Source organism: Centropristis striata, chromosome 17 (genome assembly GCF_030273125.1).
Source record: "Centropristis striata isolate RG_2023a ecotype Rhode Island chromosome 17, C.striata_1.0, whole genome shotgun sequence".
Classification (NCBI taxonomy): domain Eukaryota; kingdom Metazoa; phylum Chordata; class Actinopteri; order Perciformes; family Serranidae; genus Centropristis; species Centropristis striata.
Window position 1 is genome coordinate 13,451,461 of NC_081533.1, and position 17,134 is coordinate 13,468,594.

General features: G+C 40.3%; 1 protein-coding gene across 1 annotated transcript; it reads right to left on the minus strand.

Annotated features, from left to right (window-relative positions):
* Window positions 1–210: 210 nt before the first annotated feature.
* LOC131989192 (NACHT and WD repeat domain-containing protein 2) lies at window positions 211–15,628 on the minus strand. Its single transcript, XM_059354391.1, has 4 exons — window positions 15,476–15,628; window positions 13,361–13,511; window positions 9,686–10,275; window positions 211–4,107 (listed from the first exon to the last, which is right to left on the minus strand). The coding sequence occupies exons 1-4, from the start codon at window positions 15,611–15,613 to the stop codon at window positions 211–213; spliced, it is 4,776 nt and encodes a 1,591-aa protein (XP_059210374.1). The 5' UTR covers window positions 15,614–15,628.
* Window positions 15,629–17,134: the final 1,506 nt, after the last annotated feature.

A 17,134-nucleotide genomic window follows, 5' to 3' on the forward strand; every position in this document is an offset into this window, starting at 1 on the left:
AGGAACTGTATCATAAGTTGGAAGTAATTAATACATAATTTGAGTGCAGCGTTAAAAACGGTCGGCCCATTAACTACCCAGAGGGCTGACATCTGCAGCTGAATCACGTGGCTGTAAACAAGAATCAACTGCAACCCCAGAGATTCTAAACTCCGTCACCTATCTCCACCTGCCTGTCCTAACTCCACCCGCTTCTCTGATCTCCGTCCTTCACTGCAGCAGTTCAGTCTTTTTTGTAGGCGTGGTCGACTCACCCTCACCAGAGTCAGACACATTGATGGGGCTGTCCCTGGAGAAGACCTCGGTTGACTCCCTCCAAACGCAGTCGGCGACGGTCTTAAAGGAATGGTTGCCACACTTGGGCCGCACCTTCTGCGAGGCATTGTTGACAATCTGTCGGCTGTTGGAGGTGGCTATCTTTATCTTGAGGGCTGCATCAACACGGTCCACTACTGTGTATGTGCCGATGCTGCCGTCCTCGAAGCCAATGATGATGTTTAGCGCTCGCTGGGAGAGAGACAGGAAGGTGGGCGTCTTGTAAAGGGAGCATGTGCCGATGCTCTTACCATCAGCAAGGCGCATCACGATCAGATTGGACACAACACCGGCATCGTCGTCTTCATCGCAGTTCCGGAAACAGACATAGACAAGATAACGTCCATCTCTTGATAATTTCTGACGCCAAATTATGCCAGCAGCATGGACGAGCCTCAGCTTCCCACTGTGAAGATCCAGGACATTAATATTCTCATCACCTTTTGAGACAATTCCTAGTTTTCCATTGGGCGAGATCTGGAAGTCTTCTAAATTTTTTAGGAAATTGGTTGGCAGCTGGACTCGCCTGCAAACGGACTCATCTGCCACACTCCAGATGAAGACGGTCTCTGTGGATGTGATGAAAACCACACAATCAGGGCAGTCAGGAATGAGCTTGAAGTTGACGATACTAATGCCGTCATCACAGACAAACTTCTTGGATACACTGCCCGACCACAGGCTGACCGCGAGGAGTTTGTTTTTGGAGGTTCCCACAAGGAAAGTGTTTGCTGTGGTGATCAGTGCATTCTGGAGGGTGACTAAAATGTTGCACACTTTGTGCCCGGTCCCGAGCCTCCAGACTCTGGAGGCGTTCTGCTCGCAGAGGGACACCACAAACTGGTCGTTGTGGGTGATTAGCAGCTGTGATATTCTCTGTCCATTGATGCGAAAGATGTTCTCTCCAGTGTTGGTTTGCCAGATGTACTGACTGGACTTGTCATCTGAAGTCACCATGAGATCCCCTGAGGAGGTCAGGACACAGTTCTCGACTATGCCCTCGTGCTTAAAGACCGTCTCAATAAAGCCAGTGCTGAAGTTCCACTTGTGGACAGCTTCTGAACCGTCCATGGTAAACACATAATCCTCTCTACCGGATAGCTGCAAGGTCTGGATCTTCTTGCCTGTTTTGTCAATGTTGGACATGGCCGTGATGATATCAATGTCCCAAACAGACAGAACTCCACTGCTGGCAACAGAAAGGAGTAGGTTGTGGTGGGCGGATTTAATGAGTTTGACAATGGCCCCTGAGATCTCAATCAGGCTGGCCATGCACTGACCACTGTCTCTCCTCCAGACAAAGATGGAGGAGGTGTTCTCCATGGAGGCCACAATGCTCTGTCCATTCTTGGAGAGAACGGCAGCCACAAAGCGTTCAGTGCGTTTGGCTTTGAACTTCTCCACCATTTTCCATACTTTTGTGTCCAGAACCTCGATACTTCTGGCCTTGCAAATGAGAATGGAGCGTTGGTCTTCAGATAGCTCAATGCCCACCACTTCACTGTCATCCCCTCTACAATCGTAATCCTCCATCAGACGTGGGTTGGTGACCTCTTTGGTGTTCCATACTGACAAACTGCCTTCATTGTCAACCATCACCATTTGGTTAAGGGTGTCCAGAACTAGAATGGACTTTACGAAACCCCCAGAAAACTCAGAGGTCACAGTGGCCAACTTGTCCCCGTTTCCCAGATGAAAGATGGATGCAGTGTTGAGGTACTGGCCACAGAAGGCATACATTCCATCTGGTGAGCACTGGACACAAGTCACCTCATACCAGCAATGGAACTGGTAGAGAGGCCAACCGTAGAGTAGGTCGATAACGTTGACTTCTTTACTAGCCTCAAGCCAAGCCAAAGCATGATGGGTGGACAAAGTAAAACCATTGATGAAGGCCACTCCACCAGTGACACCACCATGCTTGGACCCCTTGATTTCAACCTCAGATAAAAGGCAGGACTTGTGATTATCATAGATGAGCAGCGTGTTTTTGGTTGTGGCCACGACCAGATACTTTTCATCAGTGGTTAGCCTGATTCCAAGCACAACAGATCTGGCGGTGTCAATCTGTCTTTGAAGTTGTCTGCTCTCTACGTCCCAGGTGCTGACAGACCCATCTTCAAGGGCTACAAGGACTATGTTTGGGGCTAGAGTGGGCAAGATCTCCACAATCTGCATGTAGCTAGAGCACAAAGGGAGCCTCTCTGGACTGTAGGTGACGTCCATAGAGGAGTGGAGAGGCACAATGGAGCAGTACTTCGGGCCATCTTTGTCACACTCCAGGAGGAGGTGTCTGAGCTTGGGGAGCGAGGTGACAACTGGCAGAAGCCTTTGCTGCAGTTCTGCAGACAGCGATGCTGGGTTCTTCAGCACTTTTACTTTGATGCTACGGAGGGTGGTGGCCAAGAACTTCAGTTCTTTTTCTTGGGTGTAGCTGTAAGCTAGGTCAATGTCTGTTAAAGCCTTTTCAAACTGGCCAATCTTGATCATTGTGTACAGCCAGCTGAAGTTCATGATGACACCGAACATGAGGTCATCAGTGCGCCCACTCCTGGTCAGGTGGTACACCAGCTCTGTCATCTTCCTGTGGTTGACAAAGAATATGTCGGGCTCCAAAAGATTGCACTGGAACACCCAAGGCTGCTCTGGAGTCTGTCTGTCATAGGAGTACTTGTCAGAGGAGGCTTTCTCATGGGACTGCTGATGGTGGGGGTTTTTGTGATGAGATATATTAAGGGAAGTGAAATGGTTGTTATCATAAGTGAAGATCTTCTTTCGGCCTCCAGACCATGCCCCCAGGAAGTACTCAGCTAGGAGGCTGTGCATTTGATGGACGTCCTCCTCGTTGCTAAGATACAGCTTCTGGGCAATGAGATGCAGATGCCTGTTGGCCCAAACCATCAAGGTGACGTTGCGTACCTGCCGTTCCACCAGATAACCATCTAGCTCCTCTTTAAGCCTTGCAACCAAATCATAAGCAATCCTCAAGGGGTTTTTAAGGTATGTTGGCACAATGACATCACCAAGTACGATATTATCAAGGGAGAGAATATCTTCCAGCTCGACCTCAGTCAGGCCAGCCTTGGCCATGGTGATGTACCCTAATGCTCTGAAGACAAATCGTTGGCCTAACTTGTTCTCCACTGAGTAGAAAAGCTGTTCTATGCTTTCATGAACTGTGGAGCACAGGGACCTGTCATCCACATCTTTGTGAGACCTCCAATGAACTACTTCTCTGTAGATGAGGTTGACAAACATTGGCAATGTACACTTAGCAAGTGCCTCATTGACATAGATCTGTTGGCCTGAGGTGACTTTTCTTTTCACCCCAAGCAACTGCTGTTTTAATGTTTGGCTGCAGACCTTGCGGTCCCTCTGGATCATTTCCACATAATACCCCTCGTCGTGGATGAGCTGTCGAAGCTTCTGCAGGATGCCATGTTTATTGGGCAACGTTGAGACTACAATGCGGACTGTCCGAGGCAGATGTATGGGGAGCCACCACAGCTTGCGAACTTCATCGCTATCTGAGAGCTGCTCGAGGGCGTCCAGGACGATGACCAAGGGCCTGTGGAATGAAGCTTCCCCTAGAAGGTTGATCAGGAGCTCCTTCATCTCCTGGATCTTGTTAGGCAAAAAGTGAATCAGGCAGCGGTAGTTTATTGCAATCTGTTCACAAATGCTCTGGAGAAGGCTGCGTAAGTCCATGGAGAGGTGGCTCGAGCCAATAAAACGGACAACAACCACTGGGTCGGTTTCAGGGCCCATCTCTGTCTGCAGCCACGTGTAAGCCTGGAAAACAGCATTGAGAGACGATTGTTAGAATAAATAGAGTACACTTTTAATACAAAGTTTTAGGAAAGAATGGGGAACATTTTCAGACATTTGTTTATTTTTACTTTGACTAAAATGTTAATTTTGCTTGGTCTGGCCAGGAGAAACATGCACAAACAAGTAGAATAATCAAAGCACTACAGGGAGGGCAGAGTGATTTAATTAATTGTTATTCTCACAGTATGATGCAGGGCTCATTAGCACAGCAAGGAGGATAGGTTTCATACATTTTAACCTTATGATGTGCTTCACCAAATTCCAATAAACATTTATTAGACATAGAAATATGTGTACATCTTAGTAGTGTTCCTTTTTAATGCTCTCAATCATTCTCAAAGTAATTAATATACACATTTAATGAATGAATACTTTTTTTTCATTATGAGAAACATTATATGAATGAGCACTACTCTAATTTCTGAAGCTTCATTGATATTATAATTTCATTCATGAATTCATTAAATGGCCCAGCTGAGATTTCAGGAGACATTAAGATGTTATTTGACACTTTTAGGGCAATAGTGATGACGCATACTCCAATTTTAGCTGTGAGTATGTGTGAGAGACGGGAGAGAAAAAGAGACAGAATCTATCAGTAGACTGTACACGATTTTAAATGTTTTAGTTAGATGTGTGTGACTGAATTATAAAACTGTGACATTAAAGGCTATAAATTTGTGCAAAACTCATAAACATTCTGTCAGCCTGCTTGATTTTCATAGATCTATTTTTTTATGAATTTCAACTGTAGCTACAATATGTCACATGTGACATAATGGTGCATTGAATAAAGGAACAATGTTCCTGCAGAACAGGAGGGCAGGATCATAGAGCTTTGTGCTGGTTAAATATTCTCTAAACATAGCTTTTGTGAATTTGTATGCCAGTGCACAAGCCTAACATCCACCATTACAATCAGACATAAATGAAAGTCTACATAACTTTAATTAACCTGATTCTTACGTGCAGTAAATGCCAGCCATAATCATGGGCTCAAAATTTAGCAGAGTCTCTGAAGACTCGTTCCTGCATTGGCAATATTCTCTAACTGTGCCAAAGCAGCCATTGCACTGTTAGGAACCAATTACATACCACTCCATATTATGCTCTAATAGTCTATTTAACAACTAGTGTATTTTTTCATCTGGTATTATTCTTATCCTGCAACTGTGTGCAATTTGGCTGATGATATGAAAACATTTTTTGCAGCCTTAAACACCTGTAATCATCACAAAACACAACTGAAGCCGGAGGCTCCGAGTTACTGTGGTGAAGATTAAACCTCCAAGGAAAATATTTCATAATACCTATTGTTATTATTGTCCTTCTCTTTGTAATTGGCAATCCAATTTCCTAAACAAAAAAAAGTTGTAAAGGCATACTTTTTTAAGTTTAAGTTTTAGAGCATACTGCAACAGAGAAATATCACAGTGCAACAGAAAGCTCAGCCTCAGAGTCCCACAAATGTTTGATGACATTTTGACATGGATTCCTCCTGTCTGAGTGGACTGGTTTGAATTATATATCAAACACCAGATATAACTTCAGGGATGAATCCACAGATTGTGTGGCTAAACCTGTAGAAATAAGACGAAAAAGAGACTGTGTAATTCTGAAAGCTCCGGCAAAGGGTGAAAAGCACCCCTACTGCCGAGCAAACAGCGTCTCGTTACTCCTGTGCTATTGGCACGTATTTAAATGAGGTAATATGCATACATTTGCTGCAAAATTGGCCCTTTTCTATGCAAATGAACCTCATCGCAAAAACACTCCAATTCACAGACATCAGCGCTGATAGCCTCGCACAGTTACAGTGAAATTATCAGAGTTAGTGGTAACTGAGTGCATTTAAATGGGGTGTGTGCTCAAACTCATTTATTTTGTGATGCAGTGACAGTATGCAATGACAGTTGTGTCATTAAAAATGAAGAAATAAAGCGTCCCTGCATGTCTTAGTTAAAATATATTACAAAAAACTGAAAAAAGATTATTATATAAACAAATTACTTCTGCTCTCTCCCTCTTTTCCCAGATGCTGCTTACATTTTTCCCTTCCCTCTCTCTTAATTGCCTTCAGGAGGTTTGGATGAAAGTGGCACTTTGGCAAGCCCCTCCTGACAAGACCTCTGGCTCCGGCTGATTCTCACCCCTCACAAATAACGCATTGGCCTCGATAGCATTGATATTTTGCCACATGCATCATTGCAACCCGACACAAAAAAAGTGCAAATTGCACTCAGCTGCAAAACTTCATTGACATATTTGTGCTGTAAAATTATTAATGCAATATCTTATGTCATTCGGGGCTGCAAGTGATGCAGAATTCATTTGCAAATCAGTTTGTTCAATTTTTGCCCATTTTCTCACTTTTATTTATTTTATTACTTACTTACATTTACTTATCACAATGAGGTTCCTTGTTATTATTATACTAGCTTACAGTGAGTCAAAGGCCATTACTATGTGCACAAACTATACTTTCTTTCATTTCATAGATGCTGCAAACTGAAACAGGACATGATATATAATATGTATTATTACACAACAAAGGACGATTTGTCCATTTTTAACTCCTGAGTTTAAACATAAGCTGTCTTTGTTCTGTATTGTGTTACATGACAAACAAACCACAGCTCAGTCCACTCATGCGAGTGCAGGACCTGTGTTTTCTAGAAGATCCGGTGTGACCTGAGCTCAACTGTAACAACATGAATGCTCCAGGGGTCAGATGAATCAAACCAAACAGGTCTGGCGTGAATTACACCCTGTAGATTCGAGCGCAGAGTTGTGGCACAGTGGCCCCAGACCACTTTACCCTTTGAATTGTTTGGACAGCACTGCTCTTCTTTTCTATCTCGCCTACATCTAATAACATCTCTCTCTCCTGTAAACATCAAGGCCACATAGGATTTCAAACTATCATGTTTAAATCTTTCTTTTTGGTTGTTTTAACTTGCTATTAAATGCAGAAAGTAGAAAACTACAATTGTCATGCTACATCAAACATCTTCATTGAGTTATATCTTTTTAATATTTGATTATCTAGTCCTAAATGATATATGTTTGCAGTTTCCCATATAAAACTGTAGTTAATGTGGACTAGACAGCCCGACTCACATACTGCATGTGTATTAGTGCAATCAGGTTGTGATAAATCAGCTGTGTGGGCAGTAAAAGGCATAGTGAAAGTCATACAATCTTTTGAATCATTTGAATGAACTGCCTATTTGAGCCAAAAGAGGCCATTTCCTTTTAATAGTGAGAATTACTAGTTAACAATGAATGGGCACAACTGATATCTTTAAAAAAAAAATGAATTTCTTAAAACGTCTCTATTGGTTTAAGAAAGCAGATTTTCCTTTTCTCTGTTCAAACTTGTTTCCATTTGAGGAAACAACACAACTGCCAGTATGTTTGAAGGAAGCTTTTGAAGAATCCACCTGGCATCGAAAACAAGGCAGAACAAAGACGTTTATGGCACAAAAATGAGGGCAGACTCGAAGAAAACAGGTAAACTCCCCTGATGAAAACTAGACACATGGTCCTTGTGCACTGGGCTCATTTATTTGTAGCAGAATTAGCTAATGACTGTAGAAATAGTTCATTCCCACTGCTGAAGTTTAGGCTTTGATCATTGTTTTATTGCTGTTATTGTAGGCTACCATGTAAAATTAGTGGTTCCCAATCTTTTTGGTCTGATGCACACCAATAGGCCAGTCAGATGAACTCAGGTCCCCCTTAATCAATTCCCAATGAATGTTCCAAATGTATATAACACTACTCATTATTAAAAAGTGGATACCTTTCATTCTTTCATACAACTTAACTGTCAATATTTAGGTTGGTTTGGGAAGCAATTGGATTACTACTTGTGGGGAAGCTGATCGTTTCAGCCTTTTATCCAACCGCTTATCCGTTGCTTTAAGCTTAATATTTCAACCATTTATCCATTGATTTAAGCTAAATATTTCAACCATTTACCTGTGGCTTAAGCTAACTATTTCAACCACTTATCTGTTGCTTCAAGCTAACTATTTCAACCATTTATCCGTTGTTTTGAGCTAACTATTTTAACCAATTTATCCGTGGCTTTAAGCTAACTATTTCAACCATTTATCCGTTGTTTTGAGCTAACTATTTTAACCAATTTATCCGTGGCTTTAAGCTAACTATTTCAACCATTTATCTGTTTCTTTAAGTTATCTATTTCAACCCTTTATCTGTTGCTTTAAGCTAATTATTTCAACCATTTATCTGTTGCTTTAAGCTTACTATTTCAACCATTTATCCTTTACATTAAGCTAACTATTTCAGCTCTTTATCCGTGGCTTTTAACTAACTATTTCAGCCATTCAGCTATTACTTTAAGCAAACCATTTCACCTGCTTATCATTGCTTTAAGTTAACTATTTCAACCATTTATCTGTTGTTTTAAGTTAACTATTTCAACCATTTATCCGTTGCTTTAAGCTAACTATTTCAACCATTTATCCGTTGTTTTAGGCTAAATATTTCAGCCATTTAGGCAAGACTTTAAGCTAAATGTTTCAACTGCTTATCCGTTGCATTAAGCTAACTATTCCAACTGTTTATCCAAATACTTTTAGCCAACTATTTCAGTCAGCCATTCCTTTTATTTATTTCAACTGTTTGCCCTTTAGGCCTCATTTAAACTATTTATGAAAGAACCACAACCAGGACTTGTTTTTATCCACAGTCGCCAAACTCAACTAAAATAGCTTCTTTAATATGTGCAGATATTTTTATTCAAATAATAATAATTCTATGAAGTGCAATATATTTACTATATATAAATTTAGTGACCCTACACCTTTTCCATGTACCCCCAGGTGCAACAGAAGTACCCCTGATTGGGAATCACTGAACTATACAATGGATGATATGAATGGCGCGCCCAATAAATAAGTGCATCAATGTGATTTTTATAAGAAAGGTTGGACAGAAGGGATATATCTGTGGGTGTTTGCTGTGTGATCTTGGCTACGGTGTGATCTTAATGTAGCCGGGCAGCCAGACGGCACACAAAAAGCCAGAGAGTGAACAGACAATACGATGCATTTGCACAAACACGGAGCTACAAGCACTTTAAGAAACAAATGTACACAGTGTTTGCAGAAATCTCTACAGATGTTAACGCATAAACATCTAAAAAGCGAACCTGTGTACAGATGCATACAGTGCACTCAGGCACACACACACACACACACACACACACACACAGATGCACGCACAAGGCTTCACAGGAAATTAGAGACATGTGCATGGCAATGGACTGTCTTTTGGCAGACACACAGATGGTCAAGCAATCGTTTGATGAGAAGAGATGAACAGTTGCACGCCCCCTCATACTCTGTGCTACAAAGATGGACACATGCTCAGATCAGACAGACAGACCAGCAGAAGCGTGAACACACTGCGAGAGCCGGCCAAAGTGAGAGAGAAAGTGGGGAGGGGATCACACGAAATGAGAAAGATGACAGCATCATTTTAAAATATTCTCACTATGATGTCTCACCTGTTTGGCCACCTCAGACAGCAGCAGAGTCTTCCCAGTGCAAGGTCCCCCGTACACCACCAGAGGGCTCATTCTACTCCCCTTCGACGGCATAAGGTATTCTTGTACGTAATCCAAAGACTCGGTCTTGAACTCGTAGAGGGCTGCGTAGCTTTTACAGAGGGACGAGTGCTGCAGGATCTCATCATAGAGTGGGTCAGTCTCTGTGTCAAAGTTCTGCTGGACCGTGGCTTGGATGATATCCACCATGTCCTCATAGAACTGTTTACACAGACCCTCTACATAGTGGCTCTCCACTTCTTGGGAGTAGCCCAACTTCATGTCGCAGTGAGTGACTGAAGAATAGACACGGAGGTTGGAGGCAGCAACTACCGTTGGGATGAACTCGTCCCGTACCTTCAGAAGGCGTTCGTAGGCTTCTTGGTTGCGCATGATGCGATCGCCGCTTACCACGATGTCCATGTATCGGGTCATGTCTGGGATTTTGGCGAAACGGTCGAAGTTGGAGATCTTTCGAATGTAGCAGACACATTTCCTGAGAAAGGCAGGTGTTTGTTTCCCAAGGGCAAAGTCTAATTCATCCTCCAAGGCTGAAATGAGAGAAAAATACAACTTAGAAGTATTCTTCAGCCTATCTGATAATAACCTTTGAAAAGTAAGATTACAGCTTTGTGTTTGGTATATTCTAAAATGGCCAAATGCCGATAAGGACCACCTCTGGATTATAATGTACAACTTTCAAAGATAAATGTCTAACAGATGTAGGATTTAGATTTCTTTGAGGAGCAAAGCTGAGCAGATTTTAGAAGCCTTTAGCCTCCGATTAGATAGATTTCTCTTGAGCCTTATTTAAGGAAAAAAAAGTTGATAAAATCACATAAGCCAGCAGCACTGAACTGTATCACAGGCTCCCCAACGAAAAGCCGACTGACTGAAATTCTGCAAGCATCTCCTGTGTAGTTTAGCTCACATGGTAGCCTACTAATTAGGTTGGAGAGAGAGAAAAGTGTGAAAGGAAAGTTCCAGGAGACGGCACAACTTCCTCTGCATGGTACAATCAAGCCCCGCTTAAAGCCCAGTGTGCTCAATTAAAGTGCATAAAAACTGCAGATTCCTGACACTAAAGAGGTGCTCCCTTTTCATGTGAATTTATGAAACTTGCAAATACTTAATTAGCTTTGTATTATCCTTTATTTCCTCCATGGAAAAGGCTTCATACTGTGTCTGCTCTTTAAGAACAGAGACAGGCCTTTAAAGGACTTGTCATGATATTCTGACGGCATATTGCATCTCCCACAAAGACAGAAAAAAAAAACAAGAGATGTCTTGAAAGATAAGTTCAGTGCTGTCCAAACAATTCAGTAATAACTGGGTGAAACCCGTACGGAGTCTTTTACAGACAGGAGCTGATATTGAGCTTGTTGCACCAAACTTACAGGGTCAAAATAAATAGTGCGAGGAATTATTCAAGAGTTGCACCTTTTAGCTTTTGGTTTTATTACAGCACCATACCAATATCTGTTTGGTTTGTTTACTTGATTCTCTGTTTTGATGTTTGATCTTAATAGGAGAGCTCAGAGTGGTCCCGTTGGTGGACAATTATTAGTATTTTCTCGAGTCACATTGGAGGACAAATTGTGGTTTTATGACTTAAACCACATCCAGAAGAGTTACTCACAATTAGCCAGATAATCACTGAAAATACTGCATAATAACATTAAAGGGGACCTGTTATATCTTTCCTTGTTTTCTATCCGATATAAAATATTACAATGTTGAATGTTCATAATAGATGTGACCGAAGTTTAAGGTTAAAGCTGCTGATTTCTATCCGTTTCGAACGCTCCGCTTCTTATAGTTTATATTATCCTGGTTCGAACTAATGTAAAATTGTGAGAGAATTCCATATATGGTCATCAGCTCCAGGCACATTACTGCAGTGTTTACATTACATACACTGCTACATGCTAACGGTGAGGAAACCTGTCATCGTGGTTGCCAATGTTGGTATTTTCTCCTCAATTTTGGATCACATTCCTGCTGGAAAATGTTTGATTGTGTAAATTTTGGTTGAGAAGCTTTTATGTGTAATTTTTTTAACCGCTAGTAACTGCAGCTGCTAACCTCAGTTTAAATCATTCCATTGCTATATGTAGCTACATGCTAACATCAGGGAAACTTGATGTTGTTTTTTACTCCCCAATTTTGGATCACATCCTGCTGGAACATGTACGATTGTGTAGTTTTTAGTTTAGAAATGTTATTGGTGATTTTTCACAATAAGGTGCTGCTATACTATATTAAAGTCATTCCTCTCGTCGCAATGATGGACAGGACAGAGATGCCAAGAGCATAGACCAATCAGAGCAGACAGGATAAATAAAAGGAGCAGTGTTGTTTGTTTTTTTATGTAATGTAAAAATGTTCTTGTGGAAACCCAAAATAAAAGCATGAACCTTAAAATTAACATGTCATGTCCCCCTTAAAAACATTACTAAAAAGTGGGAATGTGGTCTTGAAAAGTCACTTGTCAAAAAAAGTAAAAAAAAGAAAAAGTTCCTGTTTTTATCTGTCATTGCAACACACTGTTTGGATTAATCACCCAGAGGTGAAAATACAGTGTGATCGATCAATCACTGTCAGCTGCTGAGCTGAGTCTGACAGATCCTGATTGCATCTCATCTCTTGTTACCAATTTAGTGACAAGATGACGTTCTACAAAAAAGCCCTACCTATTAAATATATGGCCTTTGACACTTGATACCTTCCCCCTGAAGGTTAATGTAATATATGTTTTTTTAAAGAAATAATTTTTCCTCATTCATTGTGTCACCAGAAGGTTTTTTATTCCAGACTAGGCAGTTCTGCCTCTGCTTTAAAAACCTGTGGGAAAGCCCATTACGACTACCACACATACTGTTTGGAATAAATTAATTAACTAATTGTTTAGCTCAAGAAATACTTGTTACAATTCAGCATGTATGACCCAACATGAAAAAAGGTAAATAGCAGAAGTTGAATCAATTATATAATTTGCATTCCGAGCTTTATATTTGTGTCATCAATAAAAGGTCACATAATAATTATTTTTATAAGATAATGTTATGACAAAGTGCCATGCGTATGCATTTTCACATAACTTTCTGAACATTTTCACATAACTTTATAAACATTTTCACATAACTTCATATCTCTTTCACATAATTTTATATCATTTTCATGTGAACACAATCCGCCCTTTTCATCCTGTAAGATAACAGGTCACAGTTGCTTCTTCTTGTTCTTGCGCAGAATGCCTGCTATCTCAAGTCCTCAAGGTCGTAAGACTGTGCCTCCTTCCCAACACACACACATGTATTGTAACTCTATAAAAACTGTTAGCTCCCTTTGTCTGCAGATTCACTCTGTGCAGACTTTTTTGACTGTACCTTGTGCTCTCCTAATTGCAACTGGAATAAACCTTTTTTGCTTATACTCAGTGATCTTTCCTCCTTATAACGATTTTTGCCACTACAATAATTTCAAAACACCCAATAAAAAAAACCCCAGGAGCAGAAGTAAGCTTCCCATTGGACAGTAAAGTTTGTTCGAACTTGAAAGGAAGTTATCAAAAGATGTGACTTGAAAAGATAAAGAAGAAGAAGAAGAAGAAGAGAAAGTCGACCTTAAACTAACCAGAGCAAAGGAATTTCTTGGCCTGAGCGCTCTTCATGGTCCCCTTCTCCTGAAGCTGCAGCACCGCCGTTCGGAAGATCCTCTTGATCTCCTCCGACACATTCCTCCAGGCTTTGTCATTCTTGGTCTTGGCGGCGCTGCTTGACTCCATCTAGGCGGGACAGGGGGCAGGGAGAGGACAGTCTGACTCTACAGTTTAGACAGAGGACTCTCATCATGGACTGAGGGCATGTGGTTACTCATGTTTTCTTAAGTACTGTGCAGAAATGCACTGTAACAGAGGGAATATTGTTCTGTGTTTAATGTGAGAATCTTTCTTTTGGAGCTAGTGCTTTATCAGAACCTGGGAGTGTTGACTACAAGCCTAAAAGCAGCATCAACTGTGCTGTAACTGTCGAGGATTTGTTGCCTCAACGTATTCAATTAGCAGCTGGCTAGTTCGCTAACTAACTAGCTAGCTCTATGTTTTCATGCTACATTGGTTACAGAAATTAGGCCGAACAAAGTTATCAATCTTCTGGTGACAGCAATGTGCTTTCCTATGCTGTGGAAAGAGTGTGTGGATAAAGCATTATGTTGGAAAATCTTACTTACTAGGGACTGGCTAGTAAGCTAGGAACCATTAGCATGGTGGACTTTGGTAAGCTAAATAGCCAGCAAGTAATTAAATAAAATGTCAAAACTTTGAGCTTCAAACAAAACATGTTCACTGCAAAAAAAGGGGATCTAAAAACAAGATAAAACACTAAATCTGAGGGAAATTATCTTGCTGCATGGACAGATAATTTCACTTGACAAGATTTCTTAAATTAAGATTGTTAAATCTAGAAATAAGCATGTTGAATGCTTAAAATAAAAAATTTAATCTTAAAACAAGCTCAATTATGTAACACTTCTAAATCTAAAGTTTTTTAAAATCTTGGTAAGAAACAAATAATTTGCAGTGCACTCTGCTCAGGCCAGTTCATCGCTGCTTGCAGCTTGCAAGTGTTGATTTTAAGCTTTTAAACTAACATGCTTTTTTCTAGATTTAATAATCTAAATTTAAGAAATCTTGTCAAGTGAAATTATCTGTCCATGCAGCAAAATAATTTCCCTCAGATTTAGTGTTTTTGTCTTGTTTTTAGACACACCTTTTTTGCAGTGTTGCTATCACCAAATGAGTGACAACGTCCTTTGAGATTATCATTATATCAGTGGCATAAAATGGTCTTAAAATTACAATAATATAATTATATTATGTATTAAAGCAGCCTAGTTATATGACAGAACACTTTTATGCTTGCTTTTATGTTGACATATTCATTTAGTTAGCTACCTAGCTCTATGCTTTCATGCTATTACTGATAACAAAAAATAGCCTTATGGCCTTAAAGGAAACTACTTCTCTGGAAGAAGAGCATCTGGCAGCTTGAGAGGCAGACAAGCTAGCTAGCCTACTAGCCAGTTGCTATAAATATGTTGAGGCAACCAGGATTAGTCAATCACAGAACAGTGAAGGCTTTTTATATGGAAGTTGACATTGTTTTATCCAAAGTGTGTTAGACAGTAGACAGTAGAGGCGAACTGGCAATTTCTTCACTGGTATGATTGATTTTTGAGTGATTTTGTTTGTTTGGGGATTTAAGAGATTGATTTCAAAAGAATAAAAACTTTCATATCTGATTGTTTTTAGCATTCTCTAAGTGTTCAAGACCTACACTGGCTAACAATTCACAGTTTAAATGACTTAAAATGAACTCATGGCAACATTATCATGCTACTCACCCACATATTTTCTATAAGTTCTGGGTAAGATAAGAAGGAGCTTAACAGTTTTATATAAAATTAACTGTGCTGACAAAATTGTTTTCAAATGACTTTCAAGGGGTCATTTGCACGTTTACTAAAACTTGTTTTTGAAATTCAATATTTTATCTTCAAAAGCGCTCAAGAGCTGCCTGAGACGAAACTCTGCTCACAAGTTCAAAACAAAGCTGCTTTTCTTTTCTGTATGTGCATATAAAATATGTTCCTCAAGGAGAATTTAATTCATGAACCACAGAGCTCAAGGACAAGAATCCATTATCAGCACTTCTCATCCCATCTTTGTGGTAACAAGTTAGCCGTACTCACAGAGTTCTGGTAGTTCTTAAGCATTTGGGCTTTGGGTTTGAGGTAGTATGCGGGTGGCACAGAGTTTTCATCCCTGCAGTACCACTCTTCCAAGATGTGTGTGTCTAGCCCCGCCTCCACAGCTGCGTCCAAGATCATCTCAAACTCCGCTGATTCAACCTCCCCCGGCACTCGGATGCTGCCGTACTTTTCCCCTACCAGACCCTGAAGGGGGAAGGAAGGAAAGGGAGATAGAGGACAGGGGAGGTGAAAGAGAGAGAGAGAGAGGGACAGGAAATGTGTATAATCAGGATCCTTCAAAGTGTTTTAGGGCTTTATTTTTTGGATCAGTGGCGCAGGGTGAATACTCGAGTCAATGATGCACACAGTGTGGTTTATTTAAGGCAATTCCAGAGCCACAGGCGCAACTGTGGTGCAGTTGGGACATCCACCAGCCAATTTGTGACATCAGGGATGTAGCTGCCACCATGATCCCTCCTCTGTGTGCACCATGGCGCATACTGATAGCTCTATCTTGGATGGAAATTGCTTTGCACCACAGCCACATATGTACAGTGTAATGAGAAAATGTTGCACCCTTCTTCCCACATAGAAACATTCATGTTTGAAAATAACAAACGTGCGAAAGTGAGAAAAAAAGACTGCTTGTTTGAGGAAAATCCTGCCTCGCCATACGCCACACATTTTCACATAAATATTATAACATAAAGATATGTAAACAGCAGAAAATAGCATGTTTTTGAGGGAAGAGGTTTCTAAGGATAAGATCTAAATTCTTAAGAGACCTTAACTTGGAAAATGCCATTGTTACTGTTTTAGTTTTCTAACACACAAGATATGTAGGGTCCGGTGATTGGATGAATATATCGGCTGTTAGCTGAACATAGGGGTGGGCAACATATCTAAAATATTCTACCATTGTCGATATAATGTTATGTTAGGGTGCTGTACACATACAGTCATGGAAAAAATATTAGACCACTCTTTTACTTCAAATTCTTGTTAAATTCTATACTTCAAATATTTTAATGCCTGGTACAACTAAAGGTACATTTGTTTGGACGAATATAATGATAACAACAAAAATAGCTGATAAGAGTTTTATTTAAGAGCTGATATCTAGACATTTTCCATGGTTTTCTTGGTAATAACCAAAATCATGATCAAGAAAACCATGGGAAACGTCTAGATATCAGCTCTTAAATTAAACTCTTATGAACTACTTTTGTTGTTATCATTATATTTGTCCCAACAAATGTACCTTTAGTTGTACTGTGCAAGAATCACTGTAGAATAGCAACAGCAATAGAAAAAGTTTATTTATTTATTTTTATTTATGCTTTATTTATTTATTTTGTTCCTTTCATGAAGGTGAATATTTGTCTGCCCCCTACTTGAACAATAAAATAAAAAAAAGATGGTCTGACATCACATACAATTGATTTTCAGTAGCCTACACCAACAAAACTTAACATAACAAAACACTTAAAACAACAAAAACAAACAAACAAGACAAAAAACAAACAAAACCCATACAAGTACATGTTTACATCTCAAAATTTAAAATTTAAACATTTCTACACATTTCTACTGTCAACCGGTATACAAAGTCCTATCGCCCAACCCTAGAAGCGTACATGGCCACTCAATGTGAAGCTG